Consider the following 20,989-nt stretch of genomic DNA (forward strand, 5'->3'; position numbering starts at 1 on the left):
TTTCTTTAGTAGAACTATATGGGCAATTCAAGCATAAATATGGCATAGTTAATGAAATACATTCTCTTCATGTGTTTGCTTTGAAAGGTTCTTGTTTTTTAACCACATTCTTGAAGTTCCTAAGAAAATCATTAAGTGCTTATCTGGTTTGTTCTTATTCATAGTTTGTCTCTTTGGTATCTGTAGGTTTTCATCACAACACTTCTACTACATTCATCATTGTACTCTCTTCTTTCAGGAAGAAGACCGCAAGCTGTTAGTTGGATTCCTAGAAGATGTAATGACCATGCTTTCACTATCCCATGCTCCTCTTGATAGCCTGAAAGCTTCCTTTGTGGAACTAGGGTAAAGAATACACTTTGGCATTGACTAGATCTAAATACATTAGAAGCTTTTATTAAAAACTGGTAATCTGGCTGTAATGTTAATAACCGTAGTGCTTTGGGTGAATAAAGGGTATACTTGCTTTTTTTTTTTCTTGGTTCAAATGCAATCTCTGGATTAAAAATGTAGTGATAAAAATAATTCTGAAGTGTAAAAAGGAAACACAAAATTTCCACAAAAATCACTAACTGAGAATACAATGGAAATTAATTTTGTATTTACCATATTATTGTCATGTATTTGCATTCAATATCATAATTTATTGAAAATTATGTTCTTAACGTTGTAGGGGTTTTTAATTAATTTGAAAATCCAACGTATTTTCTGGACTGCAACATGTTGCCTGTCCTTCAAAATGAGATAAATGTTTTGTTTCCTTCAGAAAGGATAAATGGTGGAGTTTTAGATTTGTTGAACAATGGATTCTTAAGACTACATTTTGCAGGTAAAGAACAGGGTTTGGGAGTATTTTTGTTTGATTGACTGCCCAACTGTTTTCTTTTAGTGCAAACCCAGCTTATCATGAGCTGCTTTTAACTGTTTTATGGTATGGAGTTGTCCATACTTCTGCTCTTGTTCGATGTACAGCTGCTAGAATGTTTGAGGTAAGTGTTATCCAAACTTTTTTTGCAGCTCTTTAAAATTAGAGTTTACTTTTAAAAACAGGGGTTCAGACAATGTTGTAATTCTTAATAATTACAAACAAATAAGCTGTGTACTGTGTGATGGAGCAGGAGGTTGTCATGCTTGTCATGCAGTTTTTTCTGTATCTGTGTTCTGTTCAACAGCACCTCTCTCTGTAGGTATGTAGTTAAACATATCAAGCATCTCTGAGTTTTAACTTCTACTACTTAACCCATCATGAGTATCTAACTCACAGTTATAATTTTCAATAGGTTTTGTGTATATTCATACAATACACTTGTATTGTAATTCAAACCAGTTTTCATTGGTACCAGATAAGGTGGTGAAGACATACATGTAACCAACTCTGTATTTTTTGTAAAAATGAAAATAATTTAAAATAATCTACAGTTACTTTACATGCCTCATAATGACAGCTCCATCTTTCCCCTAACATCTATAAATTTTGGTCAGGATAAAGACTGATACATATAGCTAATAAGTTTGCTTTTATTTCCACTTTATGGCTTTGTTTCATCAAATGTTCATTTTAAAAGGCTCATGCAAAAACCCTAGGACATACTCAGACATACTCCACTTGCTGAATAAAGAGAAACTTTTTTCCTTTGCGTGCTAGAGACACATTTTTCTAATCAGCATTACTCTTTTTTTTTACTATGTTTCTTCCACATTTGACTCATTTGAATAGCTCTGCAGTGGACCTCTAGCTGAACCTGCCATTTTGTATCCATTTGCAAAAACAAATCTCAAGTCTGCCTCGGAAAAAAAAGAACACTTAATTTATCCATTAGCATTCTTTACTGCAACTCTGGAAGTCATAGCAGATAAGAAAGTAAACAACCACAATAAGCACTATCCTGAGACTTTTTTCCCCCCTCTTCTCCCTTTAAAAAGAAGATGACAATTTTTGGACACCCTTAAAATATGTTTGAGTATTTTTAATCTAACAAAAGTATTTCTCATATCATATTTGTAATAACAAGGGGTTCTTTACTTAATACACATTAGCCAAATGTGAAAGACCTCAGTTACAGCAGGTTGTTGTCTTGATTGCAGTTTCTTTTCAAATTCAACTGCATGTTGATTATTTTTAGGCAATCTATACATGCTATTAGATATATTGTTTCCTAGCATACTGCAATTTTTACTAAAGCACAGGCAGCTTTATTTTAGACACTGTTCTCACTCGAAAATAGTAGCATATTGTCACTTAATTGATAGCCATAGCATACATATTTATACATGGCAGTACATAAATTTGAGACGTCATCTGTGTAAAGAAGTGGTAATAGTTGGTTTCACTATTGGAAGATTCCTCATTCAAGGAATCTGACACCTCAGAGGCTGCTGAATGGCAAAGCCCAGCAATTAGGTAATAAGATAAAGAGTGTGTGACCTGCAGGACAGCTGTATGGGAACAATAAAGATTCTGAGCAGCACAGAAACCACAGACCCGTCTGCATTACCCAATCTTTACAGTCCATTAAGGACTGGAAGGACACCGAAGTGATTTGGAGCCATTCTACTGCTTCACTCCTTTGGTGGCAGGCAGCTTTTTGCTACCATTTTTAAGGTGTAGTATGTATGACTAATGATCTAGAGGAATTAAAACAGGATAAAAATTTACATCGTCTGTCTCACTCCAACCTTACATGCTGCTAACATGGCTTTGTCCATCCAGCTGTTTCTGTCACTTCTATATTAATGTTTTCAGTCACTAGTTTCCCATTTGAATATTGATGCAAACGGATTTGATTGCTGCTGGTTTGAACATGAAGTGCATAGTGGAGTTATATATAAGCTTTATTGGTCTGTTTAGGTTCAAGGCTAGGACCACTTATCTTCAGAATGACACTTGTGTTATAAAGCATGTTTTATTTTCTGTTTACTGTGCTTTACCATACTTAGAAGTGTGGTAGACCACATAGTAATGAAGCTGAGATCATTCTAAATGGTTTGCTAATTACACAAATCCCAAGCATTTTTTATTCAAAGCACTGCTAGGTCTTTCTCAAAATGAAGATTGGTAAAGAAAACTTGAGTCCCTATTTGCCCAAGATTTAAAATAGGAAGCATTCTCTATTTTAATAAATGGAAAATTGGTAAATCTGTATCTGAGAGTAAGATCATCTTAACCAGTGAGCTATGTCCTTAACAGCTGTTTGAAGAGTAGCCCATAAACGCAACAGATCAGCACTTAAAGTTGTCACCAGTGTAACTCATTGTGAAATGTATTAATGTTAAAATACTGTAGTTGAACCGATATTCCTAATATTTTCTGAGTAACAAGTATAGGAAGCTGCAAATTTTTCCCTCCAGGTGCTTTGCAGCAATAATGCGTGTGTTCTTATATAGCTTTTCCCCATTCTTCCTTTCCTAGTTACTACCTTAAGGCCACACTGTATTCCGTGTCTGTATGCACGCTTGCATGCATGCATATACATGCACACACAAATATTGCTAAATAAAAATGACTGCTTTGCATAGAAGCTTCTGGAAAGTCAGGTTCCTTCCAATCTTTCACAACTTTCTTCGGTTTAAATTCAGAGTTGGTAAAGCAGGAATGCTCAAACAAATAGAATATAAAATCTTCTCTAGTTAGAGGGTGTAAATATTGCCTGATTTGAGTACTCTTATACTGACAGCCACTGCTTTCCCCATGCTCTGTGGATCTCTTGTTGCATTGCTGGGGGAAAAACTTGGAATTTAATTTGTGCTCATTATGTAATGTGAGTAGTTAGAATAAGGCTAAATATTAAAAAGACATTTCAAATTTCTCACATGAACTTACTGATTAGCTTTTTATGTTTATCTCCTAAAACCAGCAAATACATGCAGACTTCCTTACATGAGATTAAAAATGGAAATATCTAGGCTTTCCTCTTTTTATTAATGAAGACAAAAACCACTCTGTTTTGTTGAATATCTGGAGAAAGTGTGCAACTTGTCATTTTTGAAAATTAGTAAGTTTTCATATGTAGAAAACATGTAAAGGGCATCTGCAACATATACAGCAAATGCTGATGTATAGCTACATAAGTAATGTAAAAAAGATCACCCGGGAACATCTGAATTCAAACAACTTTCTCATGTTCATGGATAATAACTTTCACTGTGATTTCAAGTTTTTAAAATTCAGGATGTATTGCAACAAATACATCTATTCCTTAGTTTGCAAAAAGACTTGATGAAGTATGTTTCATGGATATTTCAAGGATTTTCCATTTCCTACCTGCATAGACCAGCATATATACTGCTTGGATGGTGGTTAAATATAAAGTAGTCCTGAATGACTTTCAGGAAAGCTTTCTGGCATCTGGGAAGGTGCTGTTTGTCACATTGTAAAAGGTGTGAAAGGTATCAGTCAGTGTGGGAAAACTACACATTTGGCCTAGTCAAGACATCTGTTTTGCATGTGACAGCCACCTACTATGATAAATACCATTGTATTGAGTTAGGAGCAGCATTTAGATTAAATTGTCAAACTCAAATTGGCATTGGTTTAGAATTTAGTTATACATAATTTTATTTATAATTATAATACATAATTAGTATTTGAATTATAATACACAGTTACTTGCTCAAGCTATGAGTTCGAGTTTTAAAATATCTGAAAATAGAGAAAACATCGTATTGTTGAATTTGTCATGTTTGTGCTGATTGCCAGAACACTTCAGCTTTCTTCATGCCTTTGCATTTATGAAGCACTAGTGTAGCAGTATTTGCTTAGCTTCTAATTTTGGTTTGCTTTTTGTGTTTTTTCTTTCTCTCTCTTGGTTGTGCCACTCTTCTTCCCATGATACTGTGCTCGCTCTTTCCGTGCATCACCTGTGATACCCCCCTGCTCCGACCATTCAGCTGTTGGTGAAGGGGGTTCATGAAACTCTGGTAGCTCAGAGAGTTGTTCCTGCTCTCATTACTCTCTCCAGTGACCCTGAAATGTAAGTTCCCTGACTATCTTATATACATAGCATCCCTCTTAATACTTAAAAAGAAATAACCATCAGTTATGTTTCTTAGTCTAGCTGAACAAAAATTGGATTACTTTTAAGGAAATGTAACCTTTAAATCACTTATTTTTAAATAAAAAGTTGTACTGCAATGCCTAGAACTAAACTGGATAAAGCTGCGGAATAAAATTTAAATAGAAAACTTAGATCCGTTTAATATATTTTTATGGGTTTTTATATTTAATCATATTCTCAGTTTTCAAATTGCTTAAATCATTTCTAGCAGAAAGCTGGATATTACTATATTTCATAATGCTATCAGCTTTACTACTGCTAAATTAAGTATCACCTGCATTAATGAAATGCCAAGTAGTTTTGGCTGTACCTAATTTCTGATAGACAACTGTGGTACTTCATTTCCTGGACATTCTGATGTGATATTTCTTTCAGGCTAAGGAGGGATGCTTTTGCTAATCTCACTAACAGGTTGTTACTAACAAATGCTACAGCATGAATAGAGTCTTAGTCGCTTTAATGTCTTGTGTGGGTGACTAAACCAAGAACAACCCCAAGAGTCTGCCTGCCCATCCTCAGTCACAGCTAACCCAATTTTTCAAGTTTACCAAACCGTTTTTTATTGCATGTTGACTGGTTTACAGCTGACTCTTCGAGGCATGAGTGAAGCGTTAGTTGACAAGCGGGTTGCTCCGGCCCTTGTTACCTTGTCCAGTGATCCTGAATTGTGAGTTTCAGATTGAGACCTTGAGTTAATCCTGTCTGTCTTTTTCCTGGCCTGCTTTCTTTTTTGTGTGTGTCATTGCTAGAAACTAATGTGTAACTTAAAAGTACTAATTTTTTAATTTTGCTTTTATTAATTTTGTTCTTAATTTTGAATACATTGTAAAGACTCTATTCTTCTATTGTAGTTCAGTAAGGATTGCTACAATTCCTGCTTTTGGGACCATCATGGAAACTGTTACTCAGAGAGAGGTAAAACACCTGTTGTCAGACTGTTGGTTTTGTAGCTTAGTAGGTGGATAATTTTTTTATAGATCCAGAGTAAAAGAAAGGACAGCTTATAAATTATTTCCTTTTTTGACATATTCTTTTCCAAAATGCTTTCTGGTTTTGCAACAGCCTTTTTTTTTTGTTGTTCTTTTGGAAACAAATTCTTAACTAATAAAAACATTCCCTTCTAAATATCAAACCAAACATAAACAAAGAGAGACAGATAAGTAAAGGGGAGGCCTGTGTTAGAAGATGGGAAATCCCATGCTCAAAATGTTTGTTAAAACATTGTCCGGTATGGTTGTGAAATCTAACTCCATTATTTCCAAATAAAATAGCTTTATTTTAAAATGCTAACCAAAAAGACATGATGGAAGTCAGTTACCTCCACATAAGTATATTCTACCATTTTAGATGCTTTAGGATATCCTGCTTGGCTCCCAACTATTTCAGAAGAGAGGACAAGTCTCTTGTAGTTCCCATCATATCTGCTTGATGTCCAAGATGGCACTAAAAGACATAGTGACATTACCAAAATAATCCTTGAGGATAATGTAGAGATGCAATTCCTCCTTCTTTTTAAATGATGAGACTTTGGTAATAGATCAGAATTCTGAAGACACCCATGATTCTGCTGCAAGCAGTAGAAATGCTGGATTTTATTTTATATAACAACTGTACAATTGAATTTCTTAAAATCTTTGCAGCTTTTTGCAGAGCTTGCATTCTTCCCGTAATTTCAACATATTCTAAAAGAATGTGTTTGAGGAAATGTGAGTAATGTGAGTCAAGTCAGTGATGACTCACAAGCACTTAGAAGATGGAAAAGTTAGAATTTTGTAGCTTGGAATGCATGCCTATAATCAGTTGGGAAGAATATTGTTTTGTTACCACACAGAAATTACTGTATCCATTGCAGTAATTAAAACAAGCCTTAGAGTACAGAGGTGATAGCACCTTCCTAAATGTATCATAAAATGTTATTTTTTCAACTATGAATGCAAATAAAGTACTTACATAATTTTATTTTCCATTTTTCTAAACCTTAGTTGAAGAAATCTTTTTAATTTCATTGATTTTATAATGTTTACTTTTGCATCTCTGTCCTCTGCAGAAAAATTTTCAGCCTATTAATTGAGTTACATTATAAAAAATCTCATTAATGAAGTTCTCATTAAACAAGAAAACTCCATAGTTATTAATAGCAAGAGGGAAATTTTAATAGGTAAAAAATGGGAGTGTCAAACCCAAGGAAACCTCAGGAGGAAAGACCAACTCTATGGAAGCACCTTTCTGTAGTTAAAAGATAAATCAGATTAAAACCCTGTTAACAGTCTTTAAGGCATAAAGCTGCATTGAAGAGTTTGGAACATCCTGTTAGGGGAAAAAAAAGTAAATTAGAAGAAAGTCCAAGATTTGTCATCTGAAATATGGAAGATTATAAACATACTCTGAATTGACCATAACAATTTCTAACATCTTCATTCTTTTGTGTTCTTTCTCTGGGAATATTTAAGCTTCTGGAGAGAGTAAAAATGCAGCTAGCATCTTTCCTGGAAGACCCTCAATATCAAGACCAACATTCTTTACATACAGAAATCATAAAGACATTTGGAAGAGTTGGACCTAATGCTGAGCCCAGATTTAGAGATGAATGTAAGTTGCATCTATGGGAAGATGCAGTCTTGCTCTTTCTGTCCAAAAGCTAATAGGTATGCTGATTATATTGATTTTTTTTTTTCTATGACTTGTTACTATTTCAAAGGTACTCTGAGATACATTTTTATTTCAAGTGGTGCTACCACAATCTTTATTTCAAGTTTGAGTTGATCAGTTAAATCTGCAAGGGCAGTGCCATCAAAAGCAATTATTTGTAGTTCTTTTTCCACATTGTTGTGTGTACCTGCAGGCACACAGGTGTCTGCAATTGCCACACAGCAACTGTTTAATGCTAAACAAGTCTATGGAAAGCAATTTCAAACACTTATTCCCATATTTACTTTTCCAGTTGTTATTCCACACTTGCACAAGTTAGCCTTGGTCAACAACCAGCAGTCTGTGGATTCGAAGAGACTGGATATTGCTACCCACCTGTTTGAATCTTACAGTGCTCTTTCCTGTTGTTGTATCCTTTTTTGGGGGGAACTTTAGCTGTTACTTCTGTGGGGGTGGGAGAAGTTTAATACTTGAGAAATAACGAAGTTTGTCTTTGAATATGTGAGGTAAAACATGATCTATTCAGCATAAGGAAGAGGTTTTCACAGATGGTAAATGTGGTGGGTTAGTTGGACACCAGATGCCAACCAAGCCATTCTACTACTCCCCTCCTCAGGAGGATGAGGGGACGGTGGGGGGGAAACAAAATGGAGAAAAAACTCACGTGTCAAGATAAAGGCAGTTTAATAAACAAAAGCCATGCATGGAAACAAAGGAAAACTGAAGATTTATTCTCTACTTTCCATCAGCAAACAATGTCCGGCCACTTCCCGGGAAGCAGGGCTTCAGCACACGTAGCAGTTGCTCTGGCAGAGTAACATCATAACAAATGCCCCCCACAGCCCCTCCTACTTTCTCATAGCTTTTGTATCTGAGCAGGCATCATATGGTATGGAATATCCCTCTGGTCAGTTTGGGTCAGCTGTCCTGGCTGTGTCCCCTCCAAAGGTCTTGCTAACCCACAGCCTGCTGGTCAGGGGGGGAATGTTGGAGAGACAGCACTGGTGCTGTGCCAGTGGTGCTCAGCAGTAGCCAAAACACTGGTGTGTTATCAACGCCTTTCAGGTACCAGCGTGTAAAGCACAGGACTGTGAGGGCTCCTGTGGGAAAGTGAACTCACTCTCAGCCCAACCCAGTACAGGGGAACTGACAGATACTTTTAATAGAACAAAGCTACAAAATCAAAGCCCTTGATCTTGACCAGTAAATTAAGAAACAATGCTAAATGAATGGTATGGATGTGTGAAATACATGATGTTAAATGTGTTTAAGATCCTTTTTGCTTTTTATTAATCATGAAATTTTCTTAGTTTTGCTGCTGTCTATGTGTTCTACAGAATAACATTATCGGAAGACAGACAAAAGCTTGTATAATTTCAGAATTCAATCCTTATAATACCTTAATAACCTGGGTTTTAGTTATTTCAGAGGATTTAATGGTCAATCACTTTTTACCAGGACTGAAGTGTTTACGAACTGACATGGAACATCTCTCGCCGGAGCATGAGGTGAGCAGCTGTTTACTGAGTATGAGATGCAGGTGGCAGAAAAAGTTAAAATGTAATGGTATTTAAAACCAGAAGTTAAGGAGAGCTGCTCATAAGTGTATCAAAACATAGGGGTTTTTTATAAGGAGTAGGTCACATTATTTAAAAAACAGTAAAATATTTTAAAATTTATTTCTAAGCTGAGGATCTCTGCAGAGAAATATTCAATTGTAGGAAATTCATGTAGAAACAGATCTTTGTAGACTGAAGAAAAATTAATGTTTTTACCATCTTTCTTTTTCATCAAAACAAGGATACACTAAAATGAATGGCTACAATATATCCAAAGAAATGCAGATGAAAGTTGCTGGAGTTTAGGAAAGAAATCAAAGATGAGGAAGGTATAGTCCTGAAATACATGGAATGTACTTCATATCTGGAGTACTATGTCCAGTTCTGGGCTCCCCAGTACAAAAGCGTGGATCTACTGGGGAGAGTCCAGTGAAGTGCCACGAAGATGATGAAGGGACTGAAGGAGAGGCAGGGAGAGCTGGGACTGCTCAGCCTGCAGAAGAGAGTGCTCAGGGGCATCAGCATATAGACAAACACCTGAGGGTCCAAAGAGGGCTGAGCCAGGTTCTTCTCAGTGATGCCCAGTGACAGGACCAGAGGCATTGGCAGAGGATTTTTTTACTGTGAGAGTGACTGAGCACTGGCACAGATTGACCAAATAGGTAGTGGAGTCTCCATGCTTGGAGATACTCAAAAGCCATCTGGACACGGGCAACTGGCTCCAGATGGCCTTGCTTGAGCAAGGGCTTGGACCAAATGATCTCCAGATGCCCCTTTTAACCTCAACCACTTTGTGATTCTGTAAATTGTAAAAAGCAGATTAAAATAAGCAGATAGGACAACACGGAAGCAAACAAGATCTTCTCTGGTAGGAGGAGCTTACAGAAAGCAGCAAAATAGAAGAATTAGAATGAGAAGCCAACTTGAGAAACTTGAAAATCTTGGTATATGCACTTTTTGTAAATACTTGAAGAGGATGAATAGTATCTGATTGAAACACATAGATGTTAAGTCAGTAGCTGAAGAGACATAGTTTAGTTGTGTGTTGGAGGAAACCTTAACAGGATGAACATTTCAAGAGATGAAGAAAAAGATTTAATCAAAATTTACAAAGGAACATTGTTGTGGTCTTTGAAGGTTAATACTGCACTTTCATGGATTACATTGTACATGAGAAAATTGATTTTATTTTCCTTTTGTTTGCAAAAGTGACTTATTTGAAATGACTGTATTCTCTAGGAGTCCTAAGTCCTTATATTCAGTAACAAAGTTCCTTCTTCCAGTTACATTTTTAATCTAATAGTCTCATTCTTTTTTTTTCTGTATATTATTATTTGAGGAACTTTCCGACCTAAAAGGAAAGAATCTGACTTCAGAAGCGTGGGTCAAGAGGAACAGTAGTGAACTGAGCATCAGTCAAAGGCAACAGAATTGTGCTTCTTTACCACAGGCAGCACTGTGGCATTGAGAGATACTGTGTTCAGAGAGACCTGGGAGATGTATTGTGGTTTGGGAAGTCTTAAGAATATATCTGAAAGCTGCAGTAGGCAGAAGTTTAATTTTCTTTCACTAATGGGATAACTGATACAAATATTGCTTACTTCATTTTTGTAGTTAATGCAACTTCTAAGGTTTAAGACCATAGTCAGTTCAAAAGATGCCCTGAATTAGAACAAAAGAGCTTATTTGACTGAGTTTGTCTTGTTAGTCAGAGAAGAAACTGAGGACTTGAATAGGATTAAAAATAAATCAATAAGGAAAAACAGCTCTCAATCCTCCATTACCACATTTTGCATCACTGTGATTAAGTGGCTTCAGGCATGATGCCAAGTGCTTTGTTTTTTTAACTGGAGAGAAATATAAAATTAAAAATATTTGCACTATGGTAGAGGCTTTGAGGCCCGGTTAGTTCTAGTGTCTGTCTTGGAAGCCTTCTGTCTTAAAATAGTTTTCTGAAATAAATGCCATTTACTATCTCGAATAGTTAGATATTTGCATAAACAGAATTAACCCTTTTCTCAGCATTTTGGTTACTCTGGTGTTATTCATGATTCAAATGGTTATATGACTTACAAAAATACAGATGATTGGAAGCTGGCAAATGTCACACCAATCCACAAAAAGGGCTGGAAGTAGGACCCAGGAAACTACAGTCCTGTCAGCCTGACCTCAGTGCCTGGCAAGGTTATGCAGCAGATCATCCTGGGGATCAGACCCAGCCAGCACAGGTTTAGGAAGGGCAGGTCCTGCCTGACCAACCTGATCTCCTTTTATGACCAGGTGACCCACCTGGTGGATGAGGGGAAGGCTGTGGATGTGGTCTATCTGGACTTCAGCAAAGCCTTTGACACTGTCTCACATAATACACTCCTGAAAAAGCTGACAGCCCACAGCTTGGACAGGGGCACTCTCTGCTGGGTCAGGAACTGGCTGGAGGGCCGGGCCCAGAGAGTGGTGGTGAACGGTGCTGCATCCAGTTGGCAGCCGGTCACCAGTGGTGTCCCTCAGGGATCAGTGTTGGACCCAGTCTCTATTGATGATCTGGATGAGGGGATTGAGTCCACCATTAGCAAATTTGCAGATGACACCAAGTTGGGGGGGAGTGTTGATCTGCCGGAAGGCAGGAGGGCTCTTCAGAGGGACCTGGACAAGCTGGAGAGATGGTCTGATTCCAACAGGATGAGGTTCAGGTGCTGGGTCCTGTTGGTCACAACAACCCCATGCAGCACTACAGGCTGGGGACAGAGTGGCTGGAGAGCAGCCAGGCAGAAAGGGACCTGGGAGTTTGGATTGACAGGAAGCTGAACATGAACCAGCAGTGTGCCCAGGTGGCCAAAAAGGCCAATGGCATCCTGGCCTGGATCAGGAACAGTGTGAGGCCACACCTGGAGTACTGTGTCCAGTTCTGGGCCCCTCAGTTCAGGAAGGAGATTGAGGTGCTGGGGCAGGTCCAGAAAAGAGCAACAAGGCTGGTGAAGGGACTCGAGCACAAATCCTATGAGAAGAAGCTGAGGGAACTGGAGTTGTTTATCCTGGAGAAGAGGAGGCTCAGGGGAGACCTCATCACTCTCTACAACTCCCTGAAAGGAGGCTGTAACCAGGTGAGGGTTGGTCTCTTCTCCCAGGCAGCTATCAGTAAGACAAGAGGACATGGTCTTAAGCTCTGCCAGGGGAGGTTTAGGTTGGATATTAGGAATTAATTCTTTACAGAGAGGGTAATCAGGCATTGGAATGGGCTGCCCAGGGAAGTGGTGGATTTTCTGTCCCTGGAGGTTTTAAGGTAAGACTGGATGTGGCACTTAGTGCCATGGTCTAATAACCATGGTGGTAGTGCATCAAGTCCAACCCTTGATCATTTTAGAGGTCTTTTCCAACCTAGCTGATTCTATGGTTTTTTCATTTACAGAGCCTTAGTTTTTATGGCTCTAACATCAGTACAGAGTTCATGCTTATCTTGGAAAGGTAACATTTGTGGAATTGGCTTGTGATCCTGTCGGGCAACATTTACCACTTATCCCTCATACTTGCTTTCCTTTTTTCATATAAACAAAAGAGTAAGTTGGGCATTTAGATCAGACCTTCTCATCTTTAAAAGAAACATTTCACCTTGTGCAAACATTTCAGATACTTTACCAGCATCTCTAGTTCAATGTTAAGTCCCTTCTTCCCCCTTCTCCACTTGCCTTCTATTTATTTTCAAAATAACTGGATTGTGAGTTGCATGATAATGAGATATAGTCAGTACTTGATGAAAATATTTAGTCCATATACTGCAGTATTGTTTATAATACTTAAACATGTTATATCTCTTAAATGTCTTTAAATATAGAGTTACAATAAATGTAGAGTTAAAATCTCTCTCTTAAAGGAGGTCTACATGATTCCATAATCAGTCCTAGGATCAAACAAAGAGAACCCAAGGGAACAGGTCAGAGCAGTATGTGCGAAGCCATAATGTAGAATTGCCATATGATATTATACCTTTCCTCTGTTTCGCCCTGAACTTTAAGATAAATTGATTTGGGAAAGAGGAAAGAATTGCTCCACTTCATCCAAAAATTAAAAAGCCTTCCCAGAAGGAGGTGTGCAATGGCCAGCAACTCCATCATGTTACTGAAATGATTCTGAGTCCTTGGTGAATTTTTTTCCCCTTTGATCAAGACTTCATATTGTTGATGTTTGGAACATCTAGATTCAGATAGATGTACAAAAACGTAGAAGAGCTCCAGTGCACAGGTAGAAATGCTAAGTAACCAAAATTATGGCCACTGTGCTTATAAATTTCAGGGGATTTTTTGATACAGAACAAAAAGCTTGCTTTTTCACAGGAGTTCTGAATGTATTTCTCTTGTATCTCTGTACTACTGAGTTTAAGTACCTTATATAACATTTTATGCAAATGAAGGACGGCAGATTTAGCAGTAAGAGTTGTAGTCCTTTTTGAATGCTGCTCTCTGAAACATTCAAGTGTATATAACAACTGCTACCTAAAATGTTTCAAATGCTGGAGTAATACTTTTGGAGAAATAGAGTGAGCAGTGGCACAGATCTGCAGACAAGGTTACTTCTTACCAGTGTAATTAAAGGTTGTGCTGCAGATGTCCAAAGCAACTTGACAGAAACCAGCTTTTTAATGTGTATAAATACATTTAAAAACAGTTACCAGCTGGTAGTAACCATTAGTGACTGATCCATATTTTAAAGATTGAAATTGGGTTTTTTCCTTTATTGTATATATTCTGGTTTGGTAAGACACTACTAATTTATATTGCTTGTAGCTTTGAGATTTTAAGTTTAGTGTCTCAAAAAAAATTGCTTAGCTTTCTCCTGAGCTGTGAGCAGCATAAGTTTCCACTTATGCAGTGTGCGTGTGTATATATACAAGTACATATACATATATATATTTATAGTTTCACATTTTGCATTATGCACATTTGCATAACTGTTTTGCCTAAGTGTTTCAAATGCTTTTTGTCTTAATGTGTGTGTACACATTAAGGACTGTGTGAGCAGGGCAGGGAGCCATATACCTATCCCCTGAACTGTATTTTTTTTTTTTTTAAAACCTACTCCTGGGAATCATTCCTTTATTTTTGGAGAAATGTAAAAATGTCAGTGTGGAGGTGTTTTCAGTCTTAAATACTTTGCAGAAATCTTTAACACTACAGTTGCTTAAATAAAGGAAAAAAGCCATGATTCATAGGAACCCTGGAAGATACCAGTGGAATGATACCAAGTTTGCTTTAGCACTTCCTTTCCATTAAGATGTTGTCTCGGGATGCCATCACACTTTTTTTTTTCCTTCCTTTTTCTTTCATGCATAATGTTCATGAAGATCTGGTATGTCATAGAAGTGAGTTCACTTTATTTCAAAAAGTGAGGGGAAACAGGAGGGCATCTGGAACTCCTGTAACTGTTTCAAAAACATTTACTTCCTTAAGGTATTTTGAACATTTTTGTTGTTTCTAGGCACAAGACATCAGGTACCTGGGGAACAAAAAAACTTTTCAAACAGTTCTGCTAATGTCAGAATTAGTTGCAGAGTACATTTCGTAAGAAGTGTTAACGTAAAACAAAAAATGTCAAATGTCATGTATCTCTCTTCCTTAGGTTATTTTGAGCTCCATGATAAAAGAGTGTGAACAGAAAGTGGAAAACAAGACCGTCCAAGAACCGCAAGGGTAAGACTTCCACTTCCTTTTTTTTATGTGTCTCCAGAGTAATGTTCTGCAGAATGTATTCCATAATGATGTCCAAGGTTTGTGACCAGAAATCCCATACTGACATATTCTGTATTTGAAAACAGATTTTAGGAACTTTAACACAGTTTGTGGTTGTTTTTGTCTCCAGTGAAAAACACAGGACAAGAAATATTTATTTGTATCAATAACAATGACTTTCTTGTTTTCCTGTGTTACTTTGTCCTTAATTTTTTATCCATTTAAAGCAGTATTTAAATTTCTGTCCTGAATCTGAGAAAGCAGGGAGTGTCTGGGCTAAGTGCTTAGAGCAAGGTATGTGGTACACACCTTGCCACCCTGGGTGGGGCAGCCTGCAGGCTGAGGGAATTGTTCTGGTCCTGGGAATGGCTTGCTCCAGGCTGCTGACCTTGCTTGCCTGTGACTAGTGCACACAAAAACAGCTTCTCCAGTGTATAAATTGAACTACCTGTGTGAATTTCCTGAAAAGAAAGGTATCTAGCAGACCCACGTTGGACATGGAGATTTGGAAAGCCTAGTGTCATTATGATGAGTTGTATGTGCTCTTTTTCATGCTTGTTGCTTGGAATGGCATCCTGACAGGTAACTTCTCATGGATAATTATATAACTTAATAAATCCTTAGCGGTGTTGCCAGGAAGAGTTTGAGAAGAAACAGTAGGTATCTTAAGAGAAAAACTGTCCTCAATCCCAATACTTTGCCTTGGGAATTGAGGGAATTACTGAAGCTTGTTTGTGTCATGCTCCCATATCTGTAACAAATGGATAGAATTTACTTCTTGAAAGAGCTCAGGCATGGTTCTGGAAGCAACTGGTAGTTTGAGAATGACCAAAATAGGAAAGGTGTACAAGAATTGAACAGAAGAAATGTGGTGTGGAAAAAGGGTCAGTCTCTCATGCACCAAATAAGATATTTCAGATATTACTAGTAGTAAATACTTTGAAATCACAGCTAGTCCTATTAAGCCATTGCAGAAACCAGTAAATGCAAACCTGATACAACATCTAGTATATTTTCTTTTAGGATGCAACTGCTGAAAACTTAAGTTTTGAAAAGGATAAGTCTTTGCAGTGTGTTCCTTTCTTCCTTAATTAGCCTTCCCCTTTTTTACTCAAAATCAGACTATGATCTGATCTTTTACTGTACAAAATTAACAAGAAATATTTTACCACTGAAGAAATGACCTTTTCATATACATAAATATCTCCTTTTTTTCCCTAAGCCCTTGCTAATTTCAGTTCCTAATTTCAGTGACAATTATATATTTGACAAAGGATTTAAATGCAACTGGGATATAAATTACTGGTTTTGCTAACAGCATGAGAATACATGCACAGAAATAAAAACAGATACAAAAGCAATCATAAGATGGTGCTGATAATCTTGTCTTTCCCCTTTGCTGTTAGAAAAGGTTTGTCAAATAATACGGGGTCAAAGAAATAGTTTTTTAAGAAGATTAAACTTAGCATTTTTATATATTGGATAGCCACTTCTGTTAAACATTTTCTTTAGCAATTAACAAGGTATTTCAGTCATGGCTAAGCATGTAATTCATCTAGACACTGGTCAAAAATTTGACATTTACACATTTTTTTTTTGTTTGTGGGTTGGGTTTTGCTTTGTTTTTTAAATAATTAACAAATGCAAGGACTTCTCTATAGGACCGATTGTTTCAAATAAGATATGCTCCTGCCTTATTCGGATCTCTGATTACTTTTTGAAGATGTGAGACTCAAATTACTTGATTTCATATTATTTTTATTGGTATGTTTAAATGTTCAGTTTGCATAGTAATAGAAGCACTTCGGTGGCATATTTAAACTTTTAAGTCTGCTGAGTGCTGAGGATTATATTTATATTCGCAGTAACATAGTAATAGAAAACATGAAGTCCTAGACACTCCAGTTGTTAAATTTTAATTTTTGACAGCAGATGGCTGTTATTCCCCCCAAACTGTTTTGAATGTCAATAGTACGTTTCCTGGGTTTCCTCAAACTTATTCAGGATCATTACAATAATGAAAGCACAATTTGTTTGAAAACTACAGGTTTGTTACCAGCTGATGGGCTTTCTTTTCTGAAGTGGGCAGTTTTATTTTCTCAATGCTGCTTATGCTTGGAAGGTACAGTATTTCCCAAATCATTTTTCCTAGTTACATGCAACTCTAGGATATGTCAGTCAGGAATAGCTTCTTGTCCTTAACCAGCTGATAGCGAGTCTAAACTGTTATTTACGTAATTTATATGCCCTTGCTTTATCATGAAATCAAAGGAAATTGCATCTTACAGTAGCAGTAATTTACCTGCTAAGTTTTATCAGCTGGAAATAGGTGATTCATTAGTTGATGGGAGGTGTATAATCAAGCCAGAGATATTGATTGTGCCTAAAAGAAATATTTGACTTTAAAAGTTTATAATTAAACTATCTGTAAATCCACAGTACAGCTTTAGTGAGAAGCTTCCCTTTTGTTTTTTAAGGTACTTTAAAAAGAACCAGAATTCATTATCACTAAGCACCTTTTTTCGTGGTATGAAATGGGAAAAAGTACTAAGCACATCCCTGCTGACTTTGAAGAAATCATTCAAGTTCTGTTGAAGCAGTTAACTTCAACTTGACCTGCCTTGATGCAGCTGTGTCTAACAGAACTGTTTATAACCTTGCAGACTGAAAAGTCTGTTCCTGGAATGTGGCCTATGCCAGTAAGACAGATTTTGTGGTCTTATGTATAATTTTGAAATGCAGAGTCCATGCTGAGCTTACAAGGGGGAAATTAATTGGAAATGTTTTTAAAATTGGCCCTATCTGATGTTCTTAAAATGGCAAACGTTTTCCTACAAATATGGGAAGTATGGAATATTTATTAGTATTCCTGCTATTGTACATCTGTTCTGTCTTGAGACATATTACTCCTACTATGCTAAACAGTTATATATATCTGAAGTTGAGCTCACTGATATGTTGTAAATTAAAAACAAAAATCTTAATTTCACAGCATTTGGATAATTTCTTAACATGTTCAAAGTTATAGCATGTTGTAGCTTCAGCACTGATTGGGTTGCTCCTTCCAGTCCAGTTTGTGGCAAACCTGTGGACTCTTCATTGTCTTATCTAGTATGTATGAAGCAGGAACATTCAAGCACGGGTAGTAGGAGCCACATTCACAACAACCAGAAGGAGAATGCTCCTTACCCAGCGAGGGGCTAACCCAGTATGACTCAGGGTGGGGTTTACAAGACATTTACAAGGAGATCAAAGGAAAGCTGATCCATAAAAATAAAGCTTTATTGGGAGTTACTAGTTTGACAATCTACACCCAGTTTTAAACTCTGCTCAGGTTGGAAATAGCTGGAAAACAAGACAGTTGAAAATTAAGACAAGAGGTCACTGTTTTGTACATGCCTTGCTTCTACTCTTCTGCACATGTCTGCTAATGGTCACTGTTGGAGGCAGGATACTCAGACTAGGTAGGTCCATGTCTGAACCAGTACTGTCGTACTTATACTAAATAAATGTAAGGATTGACATTTCTGCTGAGAAGGTAAAGCCAATCTTTCAAAGAGGTATTTGTCACTAGAGCAATTGCTGAATAGGTAATAAATGCTAATGTGGGGACATCCAAAGGTACCAAAAAGTAGCGTGGACAAAAATATTTTACCATTTTCACAAGGACTGTGAGGACATTAAAATCAATTTAACAGTGTATATTTGCACCAGGTGGTGATGATTTTTCAATTCTTCATGGACTGGTCTTTTATGTTGAAACCTCTAAAATGCAAAGACACTTTAGTTGTTTAATAAATAACAGCATAATATTCTTTTTCCTTTGTAGTCTTATGTCACCAAATTCTTTTTTTTCCTAGCTCGATGTCAATTGCAGCGAGTCTGGTGAGTGAAGATACAAAGACCAAGTTTTTGAACAAAATGGGCCAGCTGACTACATCAGGTGCAATGTTGGCTAATGTGTTCCAGAGGAAGAAGTAAGATGGGAAGAGGAACTCCCAGCTAACACTAAGATGGACCTCACAGAGACTGGTTCCTGTACTTGAAGTACTTGCCTTTTAATTTCTTCTGTCTTATGTTCTTGTAGTATAATTTTATTCTAACCTCCAAAGATATTTGCACTGCTTTTGAATATCGCTGTGTATCTGTTAATTTTGGGTTAACTGTGGTTGATATAAAACTGAAATCATAGTCTGTACCAAGTCCCTGTTCTGTGTTCTTGTCTTTCCAGCATTATTTTTTTTATATAGTGGAAGGTTTTGGTTTTTTTATTTTCTGACAGGATATCAGCAAATATCTGTATTATACATGGAGCTATTCTGACGGTACTTAAAATAATGTAAATTTGAAGTCATTGTCATGAAGTAATAAAAGTGGAGATTACTTATGTATTTAAATTATGAGAGAGTAATGCAGATTTTTTAATTATGTTTCTAAAAAGAAGAGGAAGAGCCACCAGCATTTGTCTCTGCTTCTAGGGTTGTTTTTGTAAGTATTGTGCATCTTGAATCCAGAGGAATTGCAGTATCTAATGTATGAGACTGCTTGCACTGCATCAGTCTGCAGGGAATGCTCATGTTTCAGATGCTTTATGCCGACATTGTAAATGCTGTACAAAGTCCTTCAGATAAAATTCTCTCATCTCTTATGGTTTTTTGAGGGATATTTTCTTTTGTTGGGTTTTTGTTTTATGTTAAAGCACTTTAACAACCAGTCTACACATCCAGAGGCACATCCATTAAGTAAAGGAAAAACATATTAAATTAATAAATGTTAATAAACGTATAAGCTACTACACAGGGTCCCCGGTACAGTTCTGCAGGCAGAGGAAGCTTAATACAGAAGAGAGACTGCTTTCATCTTGCACTAAGTGTGCAGTTCTATGTACTTTGAAAACTAAAATTAAGATATTTTGTTGTATAGATTGAATTTTGGTTCAAATTCAATTTCTGAGTATTCGAAATTATGTTGAGATAGTTTGATGTGCAGTTTCTTTAAAATGTTAAGTAGACTGCATACATACTTTTTGAAAACAACATTACAAGCAGTATATTCAACAACTACCAAATATTTTTGTTAGCAAGGAAGAATTAACAACTAAATACTTTTCTTTTTTTGCAGCACTTTCCCCCCCCCCTGCTTCTTTATGTCAATGTAAGCTTCTGAAAGTAAACTCAAGTGCATGCATGAACTGGTATGAGGTAGCAAAATATAAAAGCTTGGGCATTCTCTGACATGGTACCATTCAGCTGGAATTATTAACATCTTTGAGGACAGGAGAAGCAAAAGGAGTGAGGGAGTAACATATTCACTTCTGGAACAGAACATGGATGGAACAGCACGTCAGGTATTGCCCTTAGATGGAAATAATGGAGATAACTTGAGGCCTCTGACTGCTTTGTGTCTGTGCCTGTTGGCTCTGCATATACTGTTGCCTGCCATGTTTGTGTTGTGACAGGGCCTGCACACCTGCACACTGTCGGTCCCTTTACACTGCACTGATGAAACATTTTTCTTGAGGTTACAGACAGCTCCATGCCTTTGTGTTGCTTGTTACCATGAAAGTATACTTTTAGCAGACTGACTGTGAAATGGAGACATTCCTGAGGAATGGGAAGTGGTGACGTTCCTCTCTATTGTTCTGTTGTCAATAAAAAGTTTTGTATACCTGCCTTGTCTTGTTACTTCTAGTCTTCTCCAACAAAGATTATTGTAACAAAAGAGCTGTTACGGAAGAGAGGTCTAATGTGCAGAAGTTCTGTAGTCTTAACTCTTTTTACATAGCACTGAACCTGCTAAATTTCCTGTCTCCGTGTGCCTGGGTTCTAGATGTGTGGCTTTACTGCCATTTTCATGCAGGGTCTCCTCCTCTCCTGTGTCTCCCGTGCCACAGTTTTTTCTTCTTCTTTTTTTTTTTTCTCCTTCTCTCTTCTATCTGTTCCAGCAGTTGCAGTGCCAGAGACAGCTTTGTAGACATGAGACCAAAATGACTGCTTTATGGTTAAAC

General features: G+C 37.1%; 1 protein-coding gene across 7 annotated transcripts in view; it reads left to right on the forward strand.

Moving 5' to 3' along the window:
* Window positions 1-20,654, forward strand: part of RELCH (RAB11 binding and LisH domain, coiled-coil and HEAT repeat containing) — a 75,388-nt gene extending 54,734 nt beyond the window's left edge. For 4 of the 7 annotated variants that reach the window (XM_027657458.1, XM_027657459.1, XM_027657461.1 and 1 more), the window contains 9 exons: window positions 239-345; window positions 890-989; window positions 4,888-4,970; window positions 5,906-5,969; window positions 7,505-7,643; window positions 7,996-8,112; window positions 9,123-9,211; window positions 14,873-14,943; window positions 18,843-20,654. In XM_027657458.1, coding sequence (XP_027513259.1) covers window positions 239-345; window positions 890-989; window positions 4,888-4,970; window positions 5,906-5,969; window positions 7,505-7,643; window positions 7,996-8,112; window positions 9,123-9,211; window positions 14,873-14,943; window positions 18,843-18,963 — 891 coding nt within the window. In that variant the 3' untranslated portion in view covers window positions 18,964-20,654. Of the gene's footprint in view, window positions 1-238; window positions 346-889; window positions 990-4,887; window positions 4,971-5,638; window positions 5,722-5,905; window positions 5,970-7,504; window positions 7,644-7,995; window positions 8,113-9,122; window positions 9,212-14,872; window positions 14,944-18,842 lie in introns of all 7 variants that reach the window. The other 3 variants (XR_003530031.1, XR_003530030.1, XM_027657463.1) reach the window with 3 other exon arrangements.
* The last annotated feature ends 335 nt before the right edge of the window (window positions 20,655-20,989 follow it).

The sequence above is a fragment of the Corapipo altera genome, unplaced genomic scaffold (genome assembly GCF_003945725.1).
Source record: "Corapipo altera isolate COAL_440 unplaced genomic scaffold, ASM394572v1 66, whole genome shotgun sequence".
Classification (NCBI taxonomy): Eukaryota; Metazoa; Chordata; class Aves; order Passeriformes; family Pipridae; genus Corapipo; species Corapipo altera.